General features: G+C 35.3%; 1 protein-coding gene across 3 annotated transcripts; it reads right to left on the bottom strand.

Annotated features, from left to right (window-relative positions):
* Positions 1 to 15845: 15845 nt before the first annotated feature.
* Positions 15846 to 19808, bottom strand: LOC110797508 (uncharacterized). 3 transcript variants are annotated; one of them, XM_022002623.2, is made up of 4 exons: positions 19640 to 19808; positions 16915 to 17448; positions 16609 to 16840; positions 15846 to 16471 (listed from the first exon to the last, which is right to left on the bottom strand). In XM_022002623.2, the coding sequence occupies exons 2-4, from the start codon at positions 17440 to 17442 to the stop codon at positions 15990 to 15992; spliced, it is 1242 nt and encodes a 413-aa protein (XP_021858315.2). In that variant the 5' UTR covers positions 17443 to 17448; positions 19640 to 19808; the 3' UTR covers positions 15846 to 15989. The 3 variants fall into 3 exon arrangements, with proteins under 3 accessions (XP_021858315.2, XP_056690950.1, XP_021858316.2); XM_056834972.1 differs by lacking the exons at positions 15846 to 16471; positions 16609 to 16840; positions 16915 to 17448 and adding exons at positions 17482 to 18448; positions 18552 to 18809; positions 18842 to 18938 and having other exon boundaries at positions 19640 to 19800; XM_022002624.2 differs by lacking the exons at positions 15846 to 16471; positions 16609 to 16840; positions 16915 to 17448 and adding exons at positions 17482 to 18448; positions 18552 to 18938 and having other exon boundaries at positions 19640 to 19800.
* Between the last annotated feature and the right edge of the window lie 2994 nt (positions 19809 to 22802).

Below are 22802 nucleotides of genomic sequence, written 5' to 3'. Positions count from 1 at the left end.
ATTGGTCCTATGTGTATCACACACATATCTCTCTATTGTGAAATAACATTCAAATGCTAATAAGTTAGGTTTGAAATTATTCATCAATGATGGACCAAGGCGAAACTTAGTACATACTGGGTATTAAGATCTATTTACAAAGATCGTATGATATTGTTTTGGATTAAGTAATGGCATTTACTAAATCAAACACGAAAGACTCCATTGGAGATATTAGATCCATATGAATAAATCTAAGTAATGAATGTTTGAACTATGTATAAGCATTTACTAAGTTAAACATCAAAGGATCTAAGTGAGATTCTTAACCTATATTATATGTCAAAGAATTTAGCTGGATTTAGTATCTACTGAAACTAGAATGAGCTAAAGTTACATGAATAGAATTCAATTGGGAATTATTCTGCAAAAGAATTTATCATGTATGATATAATATGAGGATCGCCAAAAACGTATCGTATGACTTTAGGCATGACGAACATATACCAATCTCTATTGATCTAAGTGAAGATCAACTAGATTGAGATCAAGAATACTTATGGTACTTGAAAAGGTACATAGGAATAGTTCTTGATTCAAGGAAATAAAGATATGCTAAATATTGATGCTACACGCATAAACACTGGTAAAGGATCAAGCAAGATCCCTTTGGAGTTAACCATTGGCAAGGACGAGCTATGGAGCATCTTTTTTTGAAATGGCAACATGGATTGGAGACCATGAGTTGTTTCGTGGGAAATTAAATATTAATTTCTATGTTCTAAGATACAGATGGAAAGCCTTCCACATATCCGTGAACTGCTTGGATAAGCAAATCCAAACAAAGCATCACTAGCAACCTATACAGTTGAAGTAAAAGTAATTATTTCCTAAGAAGCAATGAAACAGGGTTGTTTACGTTAAAGAGTTCTACACTGAACTTGGGTGGATCACATGTTTGCTAACTTGATGGTTCTTCATTGCAAAATGCGTAGAACCACTATCAAAGTAAGAAAGACTAGATCACATAATAAACAAACTCAAAAGATCTTATCATCATATCTCGAAGAACATTCGATGAAAAGGATATTAAGATTGGCAAAGCATGATAACTAAACCTATGCAACAAGTGAGAAACAACACTCACATTGTGGCACTAGAAATCAAAGCATAGTTTTGAATTCCACTAGTTGTTTTAAAGATGGGTTCAAGGCCCATGGTTGTAAAACATTAGAGGTTGAACATTTATCATATATGAAATGTATTTTCATATTCCATAATATCTTGGTTTAGTATTAAATGATGAGTCCCTTCAATTTGACGATATATTCAAGATAGACTGTCAGGACCAGTCCTGTGACTAAGAAATGTCTATCAAGTGAGCTTGAATGTCAAAAGTTGAAAAAGGTCCCTGGTCGGAGTTTTCTATAAAGATGGACGCATAGAAAACGTTAGACGACTAGAATGCAAGATGAGTAGTAGTTCTGTTTCTTGAACTATGTGGACATGGCATTGTCGTAATCATTTGCATAGATACTTACTTTGGGAAGACTAGTATCGGACAGACCTATGAAACTTTATTGTAAGAGAGGAAAATCTATCATAAGTAAATTTCATTAAAATTATTAGACACTAATCCTCAATACCTGAGTGATTTTAGATTACTTGTTTGAGAATTTCTTACTTTGACGTTGTCAACCGTCGCATCGTAAAAGGAGGCTATAAAGGCAACGCTCAGGTAATCACCTATCAAACGAAGTCTAATCTCAAGATTGCAAGATTGGGATTGTCCTCCCATAAATCAGGATGAGATGCTAAAAGTTGTACAAGGCCACTCGGAGAGCTATAAACTGTAAAATGCATGGCCGTGCTCAGATGAATCATAGGCTATGATTATCTGTTTATTTGATCAGTTGAACTCTGAAACCGAGAAACACCTCTGGACATAATAAGGATGACAACTCTTACCTTATGTTCAAGAGAAAGCATCGAGCGACAAAGGAATTAGGAAATGCACACTTGTCCCTAAGGACAAGTGGGAGACTGAAGGAAATAATGCCCTTGGTCCAAGTATGCATTTAATGTTAAGTCTAATAAATGCGGTTTAGTATTAATTAACAAGTTAATAATTAAGTGAGATCAAGTGAGCTGAATGCCTAGCTAGAGGCCGCTTCAGTTCAAGTGGAATTAATGATATTAATCCACAGCTTACTCTTGATTGAACCCGTAGGGTCACACAAATAGTACGTAAACGGATCAAGTATTTAATGGCATTAAATACTCCATCTATGGATATTCGGAATTGACGGATCTTGGTTTCAGTGGGAGCTGAAATCGTCAAAGGCAAGTAAATGAATACTCCGGAAATGATGATATTGCCGGAAACAGAAATATGGATCGTATCGGAAATATAAATATTATCCAAGTCGTAGATGTTGCCGGAAACGGAAACATGGTACGTATCCGAAAATATTATCGGAAATGGAAATATTACCGGAATCGGAAATATTGCCGGAAACGGAAATATTGTCAGAATCGGAAATATTATCGAAATCGGAAAATAATTCCGGAAACGGAAATATTAAATATTTGTTCGAAACAGAAATTAATTCCGGAATCGGAAATGTTAAATATTGTTCGTGTCGGAAATGAATTCCGGAATCGGGAATTTAATCGGAAAGCGTATCGTACGAATTAGCATCGGACGAGGCTTGCTAGACGAAGGCCCAGCACGAAGCCAGGCCGTCGCCCAGCAAGCCACACGCATCCAACAACACGCCAAGGCCTCGACCAGGCCCAGCCAAGGCTTGGCGCGCGCGCTCAGCGATGGGCTGCGAGCAGTGGGCCTTAGCGCTGTGCGCTCAGCGTGGTCCGCGAGACTTCCGCATGGGCGTGCGGTGCTCATGCGCTACGTGTGTGTGTGCTATACGAATCCTAAAGCTATCGGAATTCGTGCATAGATTAAATCTTAATCCTAAAAGATTAAATTAATTATTTAGAGTTCTAATAGGATTCTAATTAATTAATTAGTATTCTAACAGGATTCGAAATCCTTTCCAAGGTTCTATAAATATATGCCTAGGGTCATGAATAACAAGTATTCATACAATAAAACAGTGATTTTTGAGCAGAAAAACCTGTCACATTCTTGCCAATAATTAGCCGAAAATTATAGTACCTTAAGGGCGATTCTAGTTGGTCAATCTTAAGGCGGATCCAGACGTGCTGTGGACTATCTACGGAGGGACGGCACTTAGAGTCCTAAAGACTTGTTCTTGTTCGGTTCGGGCGCAGCTAGGGAGGGCACGCTACAAAGTGTATGCACCTAAACTTTGCTAACTGATTATGTGTAAATAATATGTTTCCTTGCATTAAGGTTTTCCGCATGATTCATGTTTTGTCATATGTATAATAACCTAACACGAATGTCATCCTATAACTGTCAGAACTAACTATCCCATGAAGTCAATCATGAGGAAACCCGAATTATCTGGCAGGATGTCTAAATGAGTCGTACAGTTAGGGTGTTACGACATCATCCTAAATATGCAACACGAAGTCGACTATGAAGTCAACATGCTGGGACATGATAGTACAATCTTTCTGCTGCGAGTTTAAAGCTACCAACAACGAAGCGGAGTACGAATCCCTGATCTTAGGATTGACGCTAGCTCGCGACATTCACATTCGACGACTTGAGTTACGCTGTGATTCATTATTGATTATTAGTCAAATTAACGGTTCTTATGCAGCAAAAGATTCCAAGATGCAAGCCTACCTCGAGACAGCCAAGGCACTTGTCAAAAAATTTGATTTTTGCAACCTCCAGCAAATCCCAAGAGACCAAAACACCCAAGCCGACGCACTAGAAAACCTAACATCAACCCAACCAGACTATCCGCAGTTCTTATTATCCACCTCATGCACCCAACCATCACAAAAGATACCTTCTCAATCAATGAACAACCTTCCACAAGTCAATTACAAACTCCCACATCAGGACGACACCCAAAACAACAACCGACCACAACCCATTTTACATTACTATTCGGATGTGAAGCCGCGATCCCACCTGAAGTCGAGATTCCAACAACACGCTGCAAAGGTTAAAATGGCGTCATACCAACAAAGTACCGCAAGAAGTTACAACAGGAATGTATGAGTGAAGATCTCCCAACAAGGTGACTGGGTGCTACGAAAAGTCTTCCCCAACACAAAAGATCCACGACTTGGTAAGTTGGATCTAACATGAGAAATCCCTTATCGTGTCAAAAGAGAACAGGTCATGGTGCATATGAACTGGCAGAAAGAGATGGAAAACCAATACCGAGAAGCTAGAACGCGACACACTTAAAGTTGTATCATTTCTAGTCTTAACTCATTGTGTACAAGTATGTTTTCTTTTTTGCAAACACCCCACTTGCAGATATGAACAGGTCACTATTGCTGGAATCAAATCGACGACTCCGAGACGGGGGGACAACACGAACCCGCCGCAAACACTACGCAGAGGATAACATCCACGCTAGACGATTCCCAAACCAGCTAAGTAACTCAACAACTCGATCCTCTCTTTTCTTATTTGTCCATTTTCTTACCATTATTGACTTAAGCATCGGAGGGCACACTCAACGGCCAACTTTGACGCCTCTAGCTCGTCTTGCAGAACAAACAATCTTGATGATCCATCTTGGAGCAACTTCAAGGCGTATACATACATTACACAAGTCTTGTTGAACCATGGGATACAATTTACAGTTACGCTTACATTTAAAATTTACGATTTACATCTTACAAATTGGGTCATACAAAACGCCTGGGAAACGTTGGCCAATAAAAAATGCTTGGGAAACGACTTACACATTACATATTACAAACTTACAAATTACAAAACGCAATTTAGGCCATAACAAAAATGCCTGACACATTACATTGTACATTACATACACAGTGGAATACAGATCTACATTTTTGCTACAGTATACATTTCGCAGCATCTCCTCTGACAAGCTGAGGCGTCGCCAAAGTCAAACTCGAGGTACGCATACCACCTGCAAAACAAACACAACCCAAACACATTTTTTCCAAACACACAAGCAATTCACACAAACCCAGCCTGAAAAATTAAAAAGTCCACAAGTATTTACATGACTTGTCCCCTTGGACAAGCCCAAAAACACACAAAAGACTGCCGCCATTAAGACGAAACACAACCACAATATTTTTTCTGACCTCCTCAAAGGCCAAACACAAAAACAATTTTTTAAAAACCAAGTCACCATTGAAATTTTAAATTTTTAAGGAGGGGGGACAGAGCTACTCCTGAGGATCTGCTGGACGTGCATTCTCCCCTTGTTCGCCATCGCCCGGTGTCGCCACCATCTCGACATTGGGGCTGGTTGCTGTTGCACCCTCCTCAACGTCTTCTTCATCGCTAACGGCACCAGGGGGGACATAGTCCTCGGGGAATGCAGCGTTGAACTGGGAAATATCTTCCTCAGGAGTCCAGTTCACATGTTTGCCCGCCTTGAAGTCTTCCATCGTCTCAGCTTTCATCTTCCAAGTGTAGTAACCAGCACACTCGAAAATCCTCGCCTTGACTTTGGTAAGAGACGTCTTCAGCTCGCCAACCTCAGCAGCCAGCGCCTCCTTCTCGGCGTTCAACGCAGCAATCTCGACCTTGGTCTTCGCCTCCTTGGCCACGCCACCAAGTCGGCCAACCTCCTGCTTAGCTTTTTTTTTATGTCACTCTTCATTTTCCCTAACTGATTTTCTATTGTTATGACATGATGGCGAGTAGCCAAAGCAGAATGCAGGGCCTATATTAACAACAAAAAGAGAGAAGAAGAAAGAAGAAGGCATATCAGTCACCATACGACGACATAAAGACAGCATACATTAATATATGTTGAGGGACTAAAGTAAAACATACCTTCCAAGCATCTGAGGCGCTCTCAACAGTTGCAGCAACTGGGGACAGGGTCTCTTGGCGCTCTCGGCTGACCGGCATCCACAGGCGGTCAACTTATGGCCAAAGCTGATATTGTGGAGCACCTGCTGACCCGAAGTCGTCAGGGAACTCCACAGTGAGCTTCCTCTTCCGAGTTGGAGGCGGCAGCTTGAACTCGGTTGGCAGAGACGCTCCAGTCTCCCCAGTCACCGTAGCATCGGTGGAAGCCTTTGGCGGCCTCCGAGGTGACACCACAGTGATGGGCTTAGGTCGAGACACACTTCCAACCTTGTCCAGCAACGCCTTCAGCTCGGAATTTTCAGCAGACAACGCCTCCATGTCGTCAGACAGAGTTAGAACATCAACCGACGACTTCATCTCGTCAATCTCTAGCGGGACGACCTGCCGGCTCCTACAAAAACGCCAACCATAGACGACTTAGTCTCGTCACCCCATATCTTCTACTTATTTACTTTTATAACTAACGCTAATCGTTTACCTTTTAATGTTGTTATTTTCTCAGGATCAGTTGGCATTCTTATTGTCATCATTACATCTTACCGGTTGGTAAGGAGTCGGGAAGTTATTTTCCTTCATTTTTTGAAGATTAAACCCATTCTCTACTTTGAGCTTCTCGGAAGAATTCGAAAATGGGTTTGGGGACAATTGTTTGGGCGGTAAAATAACATCCCCGTGACATGGCAAGGGAGACCCATTCAAAGGGTCATATGACAACCATCAAGACAGTAATAAAAGCTATGGGCATTGATCAAGAAAAACGGCTAAAGTGAGTTAGCGGTTACAAACATTGAAAGCAATGATGAAATCAATGGGCGGTTACAGTTATTTAATGCAAGGCTGAAATCAAGGGGATGTTACAATCATTAAGGCTAGGGGGTTACATGCAATAACTCTTTGGTTTAATGATGGTTTTTATGATTGTAATTGAATTACTCATGTATAAATAACATGTTATTGTTCATTGTAGACACGGATTCATACACATTCACACTTCATATAATAAACTACTCCTCTCCCCCTTTTTCTGTAAGAGTTTCATATCCTTGTTCTCTCCCTCTTTATATTTTCTTGCTTATTCGGATTGTCAGCACCCCCTCCCTCCGACAAATTCAAACCTAGGTAAAATTTGTCCAAAACAAGTACTGATAAGTTTTTGTACCTGAAGACCATTTAACAACAGAATATTTGAACTGATGTAATATATCACTTCTTTCAAAAGTTGTGCAAGCATATAGTACATAGCACTATTAAAGCGCAACTACAAATCAAACTAGTGCCTTTTAGGTAATCAAGGAGATCTCTAGGCAACATAGAAGCAGGCCCTTTTAAAGGGGTTGAGATCATGAAACTTATATCATTCTGCTAAGATATCCTTCATTTTAATTAGGCTTATCTATACACCAAAGACTATGTAATTCATGTATGGATCAAAATCTCTGACATGGAGATCCTCAATTTGAAGATGTTTCACTTGGTTAATAAGTTTCCGGTTGGGGATATGGAGTATGAAATCACTTAACACCTACAATTACGGGAAAATAGCAACCAACAATTAGTTAAGCATTAGATACAACCATAAATACAAATATGGCTTACACTGTTACACATCCAAATACAGATGCTGAACCAAAAATTAAGGGGGGGACAAGTAAGAGTTATACTTTATGCATTAGTTCTGAACTTCAATTTTAGCCCTATAATGCAATACACAACCCTCTCCACACCTGTAGTATTGTAATACCCAGTCCTCCAGCACGGTATATCAACCTATTGTTGTTTGTAGTTTTGCACCAAAGTACGGAAAATACCTGCTACTTTGCCGGACAGTTTCGCCCTAGTATCCTTAAATACTCCATGAGCAGCTGCAAGAATGTTCTCTCCATGCTCAATTAGTTTCGCGCTGTACCACTCTAGGAAGAACTGTCCATATGCCGTACTCCATGTTCCGTCTCTGCGAAAGAATCCCGTGTCTTCTGGATACTGTTTGTACTGGCCCGAGTCATGTGGGCCACTTCTTCCCCATTCTTACTCTCCAAAAGCCTCAGCTGCTGCTTGTAATGATGCTTTCATATACTTTTTTTCAATGAAAGAAAAAGGAAGATGAGTCCATGTCTGATGATTTCAATTGGTTAGTTAATTGTGAAACAATTCAATATATAATTTTGATTGGGAATTTTTGTGTGTTATTGTTTACTGTGGACTTCTCTTAATTTATTTTTACACCGTGGTAGAAACTATTATTAACCGTTTGTATATTTTTTTCTTAAGGTCCATGATGCATTTGGAGATAATGATGGTGGAAGAAAAGAATCAAGTGGTGATGCATAACTCGTTCATCTATGAAGCTGATATTCTTGAACTTATATTGAGTGGCCTTTGTTTTGAAGATGACATTTTAGAATAATAAGTTGGATGACATTTTTCTGCTGATTGGTTGTTGTTTTGGTTGCGTGTTTCTGTCTTGTTTGGCCTGCTGCTGCACTGCTGTTTCTGCAGGTGTTTGGTGTTGTTTTCAGCTGCACATGTGCTGCTTCTTGCTGTTGCAGGGTGTGGGTTGTGCTCCTGATGTGTGCAGGTTGTTCTGCAGGGAGTCCAGGTGCTGCAGTCAGGTCTACAGGGAGTGTGGTGTTCGATTGCTATTGTGTGCAATCTTGTGTTGCGTACCCTTTTATTGCGTCTATTGTGTTTGGTTGTTAGGGAGTGGTCTGTACTCCTCTAACGTTTTCTGCTGTTTCGTTGTTTAGATCTTTTGTTCATACCTTTTGGTATTAAATTTGTGTTTTGGAGATATATAGCTAGCCAATTTGATAGTTTGGACATGTGCAAACTTAATTTGATGATATGATATGATATGATTTGGAGCGAGCTAAGTACGTATTATTGCATATATATATATATATATATATATATATATATATATATATATATATATATATATATATATATATATATATATATATATATATATATATATATATATATATATATATATATATATATATATATATATATATATAATCTTGTCATTTATAATTTTAAAGGTGTTCGTGCTATATATATATAGTTAATTGCATCTGTTTGGTATGGTTTTAATTAATTAGTTTCATGTTGATTTTGCTTTGCGCAAAAATGAACGATTTAAAAAAAAATAAAAAAAATTCTCGACGCAATATAGTGTCAAAACATGATTCGCGCAAAAAATTGTTGGTAAGCCCGCAAAAAATATTACTACGCAGATGACCGTCGAGAAATATTTAGCTACATCAAACACCGGCGAGATTCTCGACGCAGAATGACGCCAAAAATATTCTGTAGACGACAAACACCGTCGAGATTCTCGACGCTGCGCAGCGTCGAGAATTTCTCTACGGCCAAATTCTCGACGCTGACTTTGGGCGTCGAAAAATAGCCAAAAAGCGTCGAAAAATGACGCGTTTTGTAGTAGTGGTTGGAAGTGTTTGAGATGAGCCTTCATTCTTTTGTAGAAGTTGACTCTTTGTACTAGGACTTAGAATATCGAAAAAGAATATTTCGACCTATTAGAAATTGAACTATTTTAGGGGAGTTTCAACCCATCGAGAATTTGGAAATTGGACTTGCACTAGGAGATTGAACTTTGTATTATTTCAAGGGAATTTCAACCCGTCAATATTTTAGGTGATTTCAACCCGTTGGACTTGGAGTATTTGAAGGGAATTTCAACCCGCTTGAAAGGGAATTGATTTTGTATTATTTCAAGGGAATTTCAACCCGTAAATATTTTAGGGGGATTTCAACCCATTGGATCTTGGAATATTTTTAGGGGAATTTCAACCCATGGAATGGAATTTTGAACTTGTATTATTTCTGGGGAGTTTCAACCCGATTGGATTTCGAAGTATATTTGGGGGAATTTCAACCCATTGGACCTTGGAATATTTTAGGGGAATTTCAACCCATTGGATTTGGACTTGTATTATTTCAAGGAATTTCAACCCATTGGAAGTGTTTTGAGGGATCGAATTTGTATTATTTCAGGGGAGTTTCAACCCATGATAGAATTTGAGTTTGTACTATTTCAAGGGATTTTCAACCCATTGGAAATATTTTTGAATTTTGAATTGAGAGAAATGGAAAGCAAGGATTTGTAGCTTGATGATGAGTTTGAAGTTTGAGTTTGATTTGAAGTTTGAACATTGAAATGGGAAAGAGGCACTTTTGTATAGAACATGAGATGTTTGAATTTGAGCATTCCGGCGTCGCCATTGGGTTTGGAATTGGAAAGTTTCGAATATGGGACTTGAGATTTGAAAGATTAAAAATAGGAATTTTGAACTTGAGGTTCGGAATATGGAATGGAAAAGTCGGCATTATGACGGCATGAATTCGAACATTTGAACTTGAGGTTTTGAAGGATGGAATTGAACCCTTGAATACTTGAACTAGAATTGAATTTTTTGAACTTGGAAATTGGATGCTTGAACTAGAAAATCCGGCATGACGCCGTTGGATTAAATTTGAATTTGAAATTTTGACTAGAAAATCCGGCATTACGACGTCGTTGGATTGAGTTTGGACTTGGAATTTGAAATTTGGACTAGAAAATCCGGCGTTACGACGCCGTTGGATTGAGTTTGAACTTGGAATTTGAAATTTGGACTAGAAAATCCGGCATTATGACGATGTTGGATTTGAATTTTGAAATTGAAACTTGAAATTTGGACTAGAAAATCCGGCATTATGATGCCATTGGATTTGAATTTTGAAATTGAAACTTGAAATTTGGACTAGAAAATCCAGCATTATGACGTCGTTGGATTTGAATTTTGAAATTGAAACTTGAAATTTGGACTAGAAAATCCGGCATTATGACACCGTTGGATTTGAATTTGAAATTTGGCATTTGTGCGTGAAGCGTGTTTAAGGGTTTTGAATCAAATGGAGTGGCACTCCTAAAAGTCCTTAAATCGGCGATTTTAGATGCATGAGGCTTGAAAGATGTTCCTATGGGTTTGGTTTCCTAGTTGGAGGCTAATTGGCTTTGGCAAAGCTAGAAGTTGAGGTTATCCATTAAAAAACCCAAATTATTTTTGGGCTCTTCTTCTTCTTCAACCTCTCCTCTTCGTGATCCTCCTTCAACTCCTCTTCATCCTCTTCGTTCTGTGTCTTCTCCTCTTTGTCCTCCTCTTCGTCCTGCGTCTTCTCCTCTTCGTCCTCCTCCTTCAATGCCTTCTCCTCTTCGTCCTCCACCTTCAACTCCTCCTTTTGTCATTTTCCGACCATCGTCTAGTGTCAATCACCGCCGCTTCTGCCCCTTTCTCCGTCGCAATTAACCTTACTCTAATTTAATTTCCCCAAGCCCTAATTCAGAAGAATGCAAATTCGGGAAAATCTTCGTGTACGATCTTCCACCAAAGTTCAACTACGACATTTACAAAAACTGCGATGCGTCGCCTTCTCAAACGACGATTCAACTAGCAATAATCAGATCCCCAATTTAATTTGAATGAAATCACTCCAAAAATCTTGATCTATTTGTCGTATTTTCCTTTGTTCTTCGTTCTGGGTTTGATTTTTCTGGAGTTTTGGATTTGTGTTTTCTGGGTTTTGAGTTTGTCCTAGACCTGATTGTTTTTTCTGGGGTTTTGTTGATCTTGGTTTTTCGAAGGTTTTTGATTTCGTGTTTGGGTTGATTTGGGTAATTGTTGTACTGGGTTCTTAGTTAGGGTTGAAGGTGAAAATTGGGGTCAACAATGAAGATTGAAAATGGAAAGAGAAAGATTAAAGGGGAAAAAGGGGGAAAAAATAAAAATTGAATGTTAACGGAATGGATGGAAAATGGTCATTAAGGGTATTTTGTGTTATTTTATAAAACGTCAGGGGTATTTGGTGCATTCTGGAAACATTAGGGGTATTTGGTGCATTAACGCAAACTTCGGGGTCATTTCATGAAAAATCCGATTATTTTTTGGCAACTTTGGGAGCTAGTTGTCAAGCAAATTAGCTTAAACAAGCTAATTTGCTTGGCCAAGCTAATTTATTATTTCCACTCTAATGGTCTAGCTATTAGCTTGAAACTTTTATAAATTTCAAGCTAGTCCCTGGCTACAACCATTGGAGATGCTCTAAGCTTGTTAAAATTTTAGGCAATATTAGGACAAAATAGTATACACTAGTATTATATCAAAACATGTACATTTTCTAAAACATGTAAGAAAATGTATTTAAAACTAAAGAAAAAAAATATACATATTTATATGCAACAAAATCTATTAGGAATTAATGTAATAACAAATTAACTAAAATAAACGTAAAAGATTGTGTTTTTTACTTGTTCATTTTTTTGCGTTTTTTGCCGCAAACTGCTTGTATAACCATATAACATTAGGGTGTACTAAGTTTAATTTTGTAATAAAACAATGTAAGATTGAAGGGATGAATTTCAATTTTTTTTACTGCCACAATAATTGCTTTCATGTTTGCCATAGGAATTAAATTAAATAGTTGTTGACTTTTGGTTGTCACGTGCATTGAAATTATTTTTTTTACAATATGACATTAATTATCAGTTTTTAGAATTATTATAATTAAATTAAATTAAAACTTATTAAGGGTATTATAGTCTATTCCACAGGGGGACACCAAAAGACCATTACTAAAATGACCTCATAAATTCCATTATAAAATAGAGATATATATATATATATATCTTATATGCACGTGATGCATGCGAAATTATTAAAAACTTAAAATTGTATTTTTACTTAATATTGATGTATGGGCCTAAGCAAAAATCTTGCACATACTACGTGCAACTATACTGTTATAGTCTTTTCTACATAATCATATCTTACCATTCCTATGGAAAATAAATGCCATAATAGTTTTCTAATTTTATAGAAAGTGAATGATCTCCAAATATTAGACCATTAAATTTTACATGTATGAGGATTAACCCATAATGACACCAAAAAACTTTCCTGATTTGTTATTGATTTTCAGTTTTTAAAATCAATAAATAATCAGATTTTTAAATCAATAAATAATTAGTTTTTTAATTAAATTCAATTGTGAAATTTTAGAGAATAATTTAGTCTTATCTTAGGGGGACACCAAAAGTGGTGTTACCGAAATACCCCACTCCTCTTCACTTATATAATAGAGATACATTCACTTTCTCAAACCCCTAAGTGCAAAAGGCTTATCTATTGAGCTTTTTGAGAATTAGCTTTTTCACCCAAAACTCTGAACCAAACCTCTCATAACCAAAAACTCTTAATTAACTTTTTTTTAAAAGTCAAACCTCTAATTCACCTCAAAAAAACTATTTTCCCCTTAAATCTCTCCTAACCAAACACCCATATAATATAATACGAAAGTAATAGAATTTGCGGGAAAATAGCATTATTTGAAATAACAATATTAACAATGATAAAACAAAATCATAAAAATTCATGAGATTGGGGCTCCACAATACGAATGTAAACGTGTAATTCTATGAGTCTACAACATCCACAAATAAAGATTTTTATTTGTTAGTGACCAACTTTATGGTAGGTATGGTTAATGAAATAATGCCCTTTATTATTTATGTTGTGAGTGACCCTAACATTTTGGCACAATGGCGACACCCTTACGAAGTAGACCATTTCTTTTTATTTTTAGATCTGGAACTAATTATCCCACCCTGTATAAGATGGATGATAAATATAAAATTGTTGGGGTTATTTCGCCTATCATCCCTTAATTTTAGGTTGAAAACCTGATGGACTTATATGTGCTTATATTTTTCTTTGAAGTGAGCTGGACTTTACTCAATGGAATTAATCACATGTACACTATATGCATTTATTTTCGAGGTTTTCTAATTCTCTAACAGGTAAAAATTATAGTTTGTATACTAAGGATAAAATAGTAACTTTATGTAGTATAGTAAGAGTTAAATGGTAACTTCAAGTAATAAATTTAGTCTGGTCCACAAAAAATAATATTTACCTTTGACTTGTGAGTACCAAACTATGTTGTTTGGTACAAAAAAAAATGCAACCACGTTAGCTAAGTATGTTGTTTGGTACCACATGACTACTCTTCTTCTACAGAACTACGTTGCTTGATACTAAATAAAAATACAAACTATTAATATATTGTGAGTATAACATTTCAAATCTTTACCAATTATAAAACAATACTTTCTCTTATTTTCTATCTTAGAATGATGACACATAAGCTACTAAAGAACTCCAAATAAAAACTCATATTTTAATACTTTCCTCTTATAACCATCTACCCTGTACTCCGTATTTCTTTTAGAAATAAAAGAGCAACTCAAAAAATGTCCTTGTTTTTCATCGACTAAAATCTATAATCATTATCATGCTCAAGAAAAATATCTACTACGAGTACATAATTTATTTGCAAAAATTGATGTTTAATTTAATAAAAGTGTTTTTGTTTTTTGCAGCAAGTATTTTTAATTAGTGGAGCACTTATGTCAGTGAAGTTGGTGAAACCAATTTTGGCCCTGTTTGGCAATTGGCTGTTGGCTGTTGGCTGTTGGCTGTTTCACTTGGCTTGTTTGACTGGCTGTTTGTGTTGGCTTTTTATGTTGGCTGTTTGACTGTAGATTTTCTGAAAATGTGTTTGGTAAAGTTGAATGTTGGCTATTAGCTGTTTCATGTAAAATGACCTTTAAGGACATTTGTTTATTTTATGTATTTTTGTAACATATTTTTCTTTTCATAAGCCATTTTACTTTTTGTAACTATTATTACTATTAGTATTATATATTTATTTCATAATGTTAATATAAAATTATTAACCATAACGATAAAATAATAAATATTAACAACAATAAATACTATTACTATTTATTACTTATTTCATTAAAATATTATACCATAATATAATTATTTTTTTTGTTTAGCAAAGTAAGTGATAATAATATATAGGAATAATTGACTGGAAAAATCCCAACTTTGAACGTTTCACTTTTATTAATCCCAACTATGGTTTTTTTTTTAATAATCCAAACTTTTACCCCTAATGACTTTTAACAATCCCAAAAACCGGTAACCTGTTAAAATGGTAAACACTTGTAAACTTGGACTTGGGCTTTTAGTTTCTCTCTAAAAAATTTGGTACACGTCATTCATTCAATATCCATTCACCCAAAGTTAAACCCTTTTTGTTTTTCATCTGCTGTAAAATAAAATAAAAACAAAAATCAAACACCTTCCATGCTCGTATGTTTAACCTTAGATTGTAATTTGACAATTTTTTGATTGTAAAAGGAGGTTCATTTTGACATTTTTGTTTTAAATCATACTACATCATCTTCATCGTGCTTCATTTGGTAACCACCATTTCTGCTATGGTTGTATCCCTTTCAAATAACTGAAATCAAAGGTCATCAACCTTGTTAATACTAGTAAGTTACTGGTAGTAACCCATTTAAATAAATTAAACTCTGTATCCTTTAAAAAAAAAAACCCAAAGGAATACACCCCCTTGAACCCGAAAATGACCCGGTGGATCTAACATATGAGGTTTACTTCGTTCAGCTATTAAATGTCACATTAAAATATGAGGTTTGAAAACATTTAAAATTTTGGGTGGAGAATCAAAGAAAATGACGAAATGAGAAACAAGGGTTATAAGGAGATTTATTAAGGAAAATAAATAAGGGGGAATAAATGCATTTAAAGAAAAAAAAAACTAACTCTCTATTGCCATGTCAGCGCCACGCCATACATTACCTGCTACAGTAAGTAACTTACCTGCTAGGCCCGTTAAAAGTCAATAGGTGTAAAAGTTCGGATTATTAAAAAAAAACTTATAGTTGGGATTATTAAAAGCAAACCACCTAAAGTTGGGATTATTCTGGTCAATTAATCCTAATATATATAGTGAATTAGAAAAAGAGAAATAGTGTTTTTATTAGAAGTACAAATAATCAATAAATAGATTGTCGTAATACAATCTAATACAATCTAAAGTGAACAAAGCATGAAGTATCTAAGTTATGTAACTTGTGAAAAAAACCCATAAGAATCTAAATTATCTAATGTACTTGTCTAAGTCTCCTTAGTCGTCTAGCTTCTAGTAAACAAGCAGCAATGTTATCGCGAACTGTTGTCATTTCCCTAGTTGACGACTCTTGAACACATGGAGGGACACTAGTTTCAACATCCTCAATTCCCTCGGGGGGTATGAAGTTAGGATCTCTATCCACGAGTCTAAAAGCCGGATCGCCAATACTACTTCGTCTAATATAGTTGTGTAATGCAAAGCAAGAACATATTATTCTATTTTGATCTTTGAATGAGTACATAGGAACCTTATCTAGAATCTTCCATCGAGCTTTAAGAACACCAAATGACCTTTCAATGCAACTTCTCAAGGATGAATGAGCACGATTAAAAACTTCTTTGATACCTCTCGGATTTACACCACGATACTCCGATAGATGGTACCTCGTCTTAGGATAAGGTGTCAAATATCCCTTTCTTTCTAGATAGCCTTTGTCCACAACATAGTATTTACCTATAATTAATTTGCGTTTAAAAAATTGAACATAAGAAATGAAAGTAAATATATATATATATATATATATATATATATATATATATATATATATATATATATATATATATATATATATATATATATATATATATAACCTTCTGGTGGTTTTGGAAACTTGAGTCTTGGATCACCGATTGTATCAAGAAATATACGAGAATCGTGTGCTGAACCTTCCCATCCAGTTAAGACATATGTAAACAACAAATCAAAGTCACATACCGCTAAAACATTTGTAGTTGGTATCCCTTTCCTTCCTCTATAACGTATTTGATCCTCTTCGGGAACAATTATTGATATATGTGTTCCATCTATAGCTCCAATACAATCCTAAAAAAATTGGGATCGATCATATTAATTTAAGAGAGCTTTTAAATGATTAATGAAAATGAAAATTCAATTACCTTGAAGTACGGCATGTATCTAGCATCGTTAGCTAGCTTTTGCGGCACCTCCTTGAAATCTCGATCTCTAGGTACAAGTATATCCCTAGACATTCCATCTATAACATATAATACTTCTTTGAATACTCTACTCACAGTTTCTCCAGAGTGATGGAAACGTTCCCGAGTTATTTTGTTTGGGGCACCATGAGCAAGGACATAAATAAATATGCCTACTTTTTCTATAATCGACATACGATATGATGACCTCAAACCATACCTAGTTTCCAAATCTGTGCATAATTGCATAAACAAAGGAGGATACATTCTAAGAGCATTAAAACATCGTGTTTCATGACCATTTAATAATTCAATCATCCACCTTTGTCCAGTAAAATATGAGGTCATGCATGGTACCTTATAAATATGATTTAAGTAATACTTGCTAATACAACCTATTATGCAATCCATCAAATCCCAAAATGTATCCTCTTCATCCATGTATTCCTTACATAAGAGGAGCATTCGAATTTGCATATTATAATCCATGTATACCTACAAAGAAATAAGTTAATTTCTAAGTCAATATCAATCATTCCAAAAGATTATACAATATAATTAATAGTATTACATAATATTTAGATGTTACAAAATATGGATGAATTATATCATTCGGAAAAGTTACCCTGTTTATATCAATACAATTCTCTTGATCAAAATATTTGCAGGGGATAGGGAAAAGCAAAAGTAACCCCACTTCATACTTGTTGCATATCCAAAAAATTACAGGGGGTGGGGAAAGAACACAATCCTAAATTGCACATCTAATCCTACATAGTTGGTAAGGTCAACACATATTAGTTGCGTCCCATATTTTGTGCATACATAAACCGGATGTATTCAACTCTCTTCTTGTCATCCGGGAATTCTAAAAATATAGTTCTTCTTTGTGAATCTTCAATTAGTGTGCAAGCATAGTAAAATTTAGGAGAGGTGGAATCCAAATCGGTCATGGCACACAACTTGATCATAGCCTCGGTCACACTATATTTGGTGTTGCAATATTCATAGAATTCATCATATTCACCATCGCAACTTGAAACTCTTTTGTTGAATTATTTCTCTCGGCAATCATTTGTACCATGCCATCAATCTTATGTGAAAGTGCAGCACTCCCTCCAGATTTTCTAGTACTTTCAGTCCTAGCACTCTTGTTGCTTTGGGAAGAGCCACTCTCCATTACCCTTTTCCCTTTACCTTTATCAGTATTTTCATTTTGGGTAGATAGATGAGTGGGAGATGAAGGGCTATGTTCTTTCCACATCCCATCCCATTCATTTCCCACATTAGAACCCACTTCATCAAAATCATTAAGATGTGAAGACAGGCCAATGGGAGGAGAAGGAACATATACTTCATCTTCTAGTGTTAGAGGATCGGCCACTGGAGTAAACTTCTCAGCTCCTTGGGCACAACCTCCAAAAACCTGATCCATTTTGTATTCGAGCTCAGGCTCAATCCCTTCGTCCCGAAATATTTCAAATTTTGCATTTTCCTATCCAAAAAAATGAGTAAATGTATTACGTACTTACCTCCCCCAGTTTGTTAATCATATAGAATGTATTAATATCATATCACAAAAAAAAAAAAAAACTAACCTGTATTTTTAAGGCCCACCACTCATCGCTAGCTGCAACAGTTCTTTTCTCATTGTCCCATCCTAATCTGGTCTCTTTGGACTTCAATTGTTTCCAAAGTATCCATTTAGGCCTCATCCCATCCAATTTATTTTTAAGTCGACCTTTATCCCAGGCTAAATTTGTGATTTTTTCCCAATCTTCCACTACTTTCTTCCATAGTAATTGGTGTGAAGTTTTGGCACCAGATTTCCCTTTACTCCACATTGTGTGTTTTATACAAAGATCGTAAAGGGTATGGATTAATTCATTGGACCAAGTAATCCGGCTTACATTGACCAATTCTTGGATTTCACCATCATTTATCCTATCTCCTATTTGATTGTTTTTGTTCTTTTTCGGGGCCATCTAAACATAAGTCAAGTATACATATCATGAGTATACATATGACACAAATAACAAAACACTTACTTAAGATGATGAAATCGTAATGTGAAAGTTAAAAAGTATTATGTAGTACATGAGAACTATATAAGTCATGAACATGAACTTTGCATCATGTCCAGACCTCTAGAATTTTATGATCGGAAAGATACAATAATATATTAATTAAGTGAGCTCAAATAAAGAAAGATCTAAAATCAATAATAAGACCTTGTTTTATTTGTCATGAGATAAACATATTTAAAATCCAAGGCCTAACAAATTAAAAGGTTATCAAAGTAAACCGTTAGATTTAGCTTGAAGTCAAACTAAACAAAATTAACAAGTAATCATCATTAACAATTAACAAGTAATCACCATTAAAAATTCCAAAAAATCCAAAAAAAATCCAAATCTACCACAAAATAAAATACACTTCGTAAATCTAACAACAAGAAAACATAACTACAACCTAATTAATTCAAAAAATCAAATTATTTATCAACCCCACATCTCAAAATCATGCATAAGATCTAAATACCGAAAACAAATTCCAAATATTGTGAAGAATTGAAGATACAGGGGAAAGAACCCCATTAAATTATTTACCAACCCATGCCATAGCAAAATTTGCAAAGGAAAGTATCACAAGGCCAGAATACCGAAAACAAAAATTACAAACTTACCGATAACAATGCCGTCGAGAATTTCACCAGTGATTTTGGTAACAGGAACCCTTCAATTTGACCCTTTTCCCCTTCCCTTATTTGTTTATCAGTAGTAGATGGGGTTTTGTTTTAGGAGAGAGAATGATAAATTGAAGTGGAGCAAGATAAATTAAAAAGTGGAAAGATAAGAGGGTAGTAAATAGGGATAAAAATGTAATTGTCAAATAAAAAGCCAACAGCCAGTCAAGAAAAGCTACTTCTATTGGCTTTTGAGAATTGGCGGGAAAGCTGGCTTTTTAGCCAAGAAAAAAGCCATTTACCAAACAAGTTTTATTGGCTGTTTGACCACTAAAAAAGCCAACATCAAAAAGCCACCCAAAAGCCATTAACCAAACAAGGCCTTTATAATGTTACTCCACTTGTGCGAGCACATGGGCATAGGCGCATAGCCGAATACGGAGTATTTAGACCATAGTTATCAAATATCTTGGTTTGGTATTTAGGAGAGATAAGTGAATAAAAAATATTAAAAGAGGTAGAGAGATGAGTGAGAAAGTTAGAGAGAGATTGAAACCAAAAAAATTTGGTGTTCATGAACACCAAATCGAAAACCAAAATATTGCTTGGAAAGATTGACATGTGTCATATGGGGACCAAAATCATTGGTTTTCTATTTTTTTTTCAAATTGCAATGTGATTTATGACATAGGTTTGTTGGTGTTTGATAAATGTTGGTGGGGTATGGATGATATAAGAGAGATGATATTTTTGGTGTTTGATAAATGTTGTTGGTGTTGAGTTTGGTGTTGGGGAGAGGGAAATAAGAAAATAATATATTTTATTAGGTTGAAGACCAAAACCAAGGTGTTTGATAACTATGCTCTTAGAGATGGGTGATACTACCTCCGTTTCGAAATAATATGAACCTTTTAACTTTTGACATTATTTATAAATTTTAATTTGGCTATCATTTGTGATGTATGGGTAAGAAAAATATAGTCGTGTGGCGTCTTTTTTGATTCGTTTCGATATGTACTTTCAAAATATTAATTTTTTATAATTTTTACGAATAAAAAATTAAAGATGTTAATGTCTAAACATTTACACCGGCAAGCGTGAAAAAGTAAAATGTTCCCAATATTGCGAATCAGACGGAGTATATCGCTTGGAGAACAAAGGATTTTATCACACATACTCACCCAAATAAAAAGGTAAAAGGAAAGAAAATGGAAAGGATAGTCCACCCCTTAAATGAAAGAGTAAAATATTCATTACTGAGCTCCAACGAAGAATAAAAAACGCAGCAAAGAATCACATAAGAGAGAAGGGAGTAAGAGAAAGAAAGGGATAAGGTAAGAGTTCTTGTACAATTGTGAATATTAATTCAATTCAACAAATTCACGTGGATTTAACATCTTCAATTGTTATTTAAATTCGTGTGAAAAATAATTCAATTAGAAGTAAAACAAAGTTAAGAAGTTGGTTTTTTTTTTTGGGTTAAAAGAAGTTGGTTATTTTGACGTTCTTAACATTGTTATGATTTTCAGAATGATTAGATCTTGAAAGTGGAATGATCGTATATATAGCTACAATATGTCATTTGGATACGTTGTCATTGATTATTTGGTTACTATTGATTTTGCTTATCGTTTTCTAGTTGTGTTCTAGAATAATTATGTTATCTAGTATAAACGTTGTCATTGTTTTTAGGAAAAATTGATATTATCAGTCCCAACTATGGCCGATTTACTTTAAAAGGTCTCAACTTTTGATTATCTCATAGTGGTCCCAACTATAGAGAGTCCTTTCCAAAAATGGTCCCTTAGTTAAAATTAAGTGCTAAATAACTTAATTAAGACTCATATCTCTCGTGCAATAACCATATTTTTTAATTAAATGAAGTAAATAGAATAGTATGATATGCTTAAATCAACTTAATTAACAATTTAATAAACTAAAGGACCATTCTGGGAAAACACACCTTAAAGTTGAGACCACTCTAGAATAATCAAAAGTTGGGACCTTTAAAAGTGAAGTGACCATAGTTGGGACTGTCAATATCAATTTTTCCTTGTTTTTATTAATTATATCATTGTTTTATAAACACTGACATTGGCGATTTTGTTGAAGTAAGAAAGAGATCAACAATGGCGTTGTCAGAGATATGAAATATATGAAAGAGAAGGAGAGTATTGTTTCTGTCGGAGGAGGAGGAATCGGAATATTTGAAGTTACTTTTGAAGGAGGGTATATTTCCTAGTCTGATCTTGTAGAGTTGAATTACCAGGTACACTTGCAATAAAATAAATGACAAATCGCGAGATATAGAGTATGTGATAACTCAATGTGCTCCCTTTGAATTTGAGCATTGGTCATACTGAATCCCTGAAATTGGACTCATCTTAGTAGACTATTATAAACATGAAAATTGTTTAGGGTCTAAACAATGTTACAATATTGGTTGATTTGGTGACAGGAATCCTAAACGTTTGGTCTTGTCATGAATTTCTGAAATTTTTTATTACTCTCGGTCGTTAAAGTTGTACAATATATAATTTGTGACACCATATATTTTATAATGGGGTTAAGTAAGGGTATAATTCTAAAATTTTATTGGGTTGTTTGGCAATTGGATGTTCGCGGTTGAAGGTTTATAGGTCAATTGCTTGTTTTTCTGTCCTCTATAAAATCATATCCAAGAATATCTCTAACATACTGCAACTTGTTATCCCTGAATATATCAGTTACAACCCGCTTTTGTGAGAGATAGAGTAATATTTGGTAATATAATTTTGAGCCATGAATTGGTAAAAAGTTATGGAAGGAGAAACATTTGCTCTAGATGTATGCTAAAGATTAACCTCCAAAAAGGCATATGACTCATTAGAATGACCCTTTATCAATCATTTGCTTATTTATCTTGTCTTTCCTTTCAAATTTGTAGTTGGATTATGAGTTGCCTCAGGCTGATGAGTGTGCAACTGCTCAGTTAAGAGTTTCGTTTGTTGTCAGTCTCCTTGATATGTGTGTTTTATATAGAGTTTTACCTCCGTCCCTTAGTACTTTTATGCATCAAATGAGCTCTTAGGAGCCGTTTTTAGTACTAATCTGTGTTATTGAGTGTGCCTTGAGTTTCAGGATTACTTAGTGAGAAATTGGTCTTTTTAGACCCGTTTCATGG

This window comes from Spinacia oleracea, chromosome 1 (assembly GCF_020520425.1).
Source record: "Spinacia oleracea cultivar Varoflay chromosome 1, BTI_SOV_V1, whole genome shotgun sequence".
Taxonomy (NCBI): domain Eukaryota; kingdom Viridiplantae; phylum Streptophyta; class Magnoliopsida; order Caryophyllales; family Amaranthaceae; genus Spinacia; species Spinacia oleracea.
This window is presented reverse-complemented; position numbering and strand designations above follow the sequence as displayed.

What these genes read in the sequence shown, in the direction of transcription:
- LOC110797508 (XM_022002623.2), bottom strand. Translation starts at nt 17,442, where the DNA reads ATGGATTATAATATGCAAATTCGAATGCTCCTCTTATGTAAGGAATAC. An exon ending in GATACATGCCGTACTTCAAG is followed by an intron (nt 16,841 to 16,914) that starts GTAATTGAATTT and finishes CAATTTTTTTAG; the next exon opens with GATTGTATTGGAGCTATAGA. An exon ending in GTTTCCAAAACCACCAGAAG is followed by an intron (nt 16,472 to 16,608) that starts GTTATATATATA and finishes AATTAATTATAG; the next exon opens with GTAAATACTATGTTGTGGAC.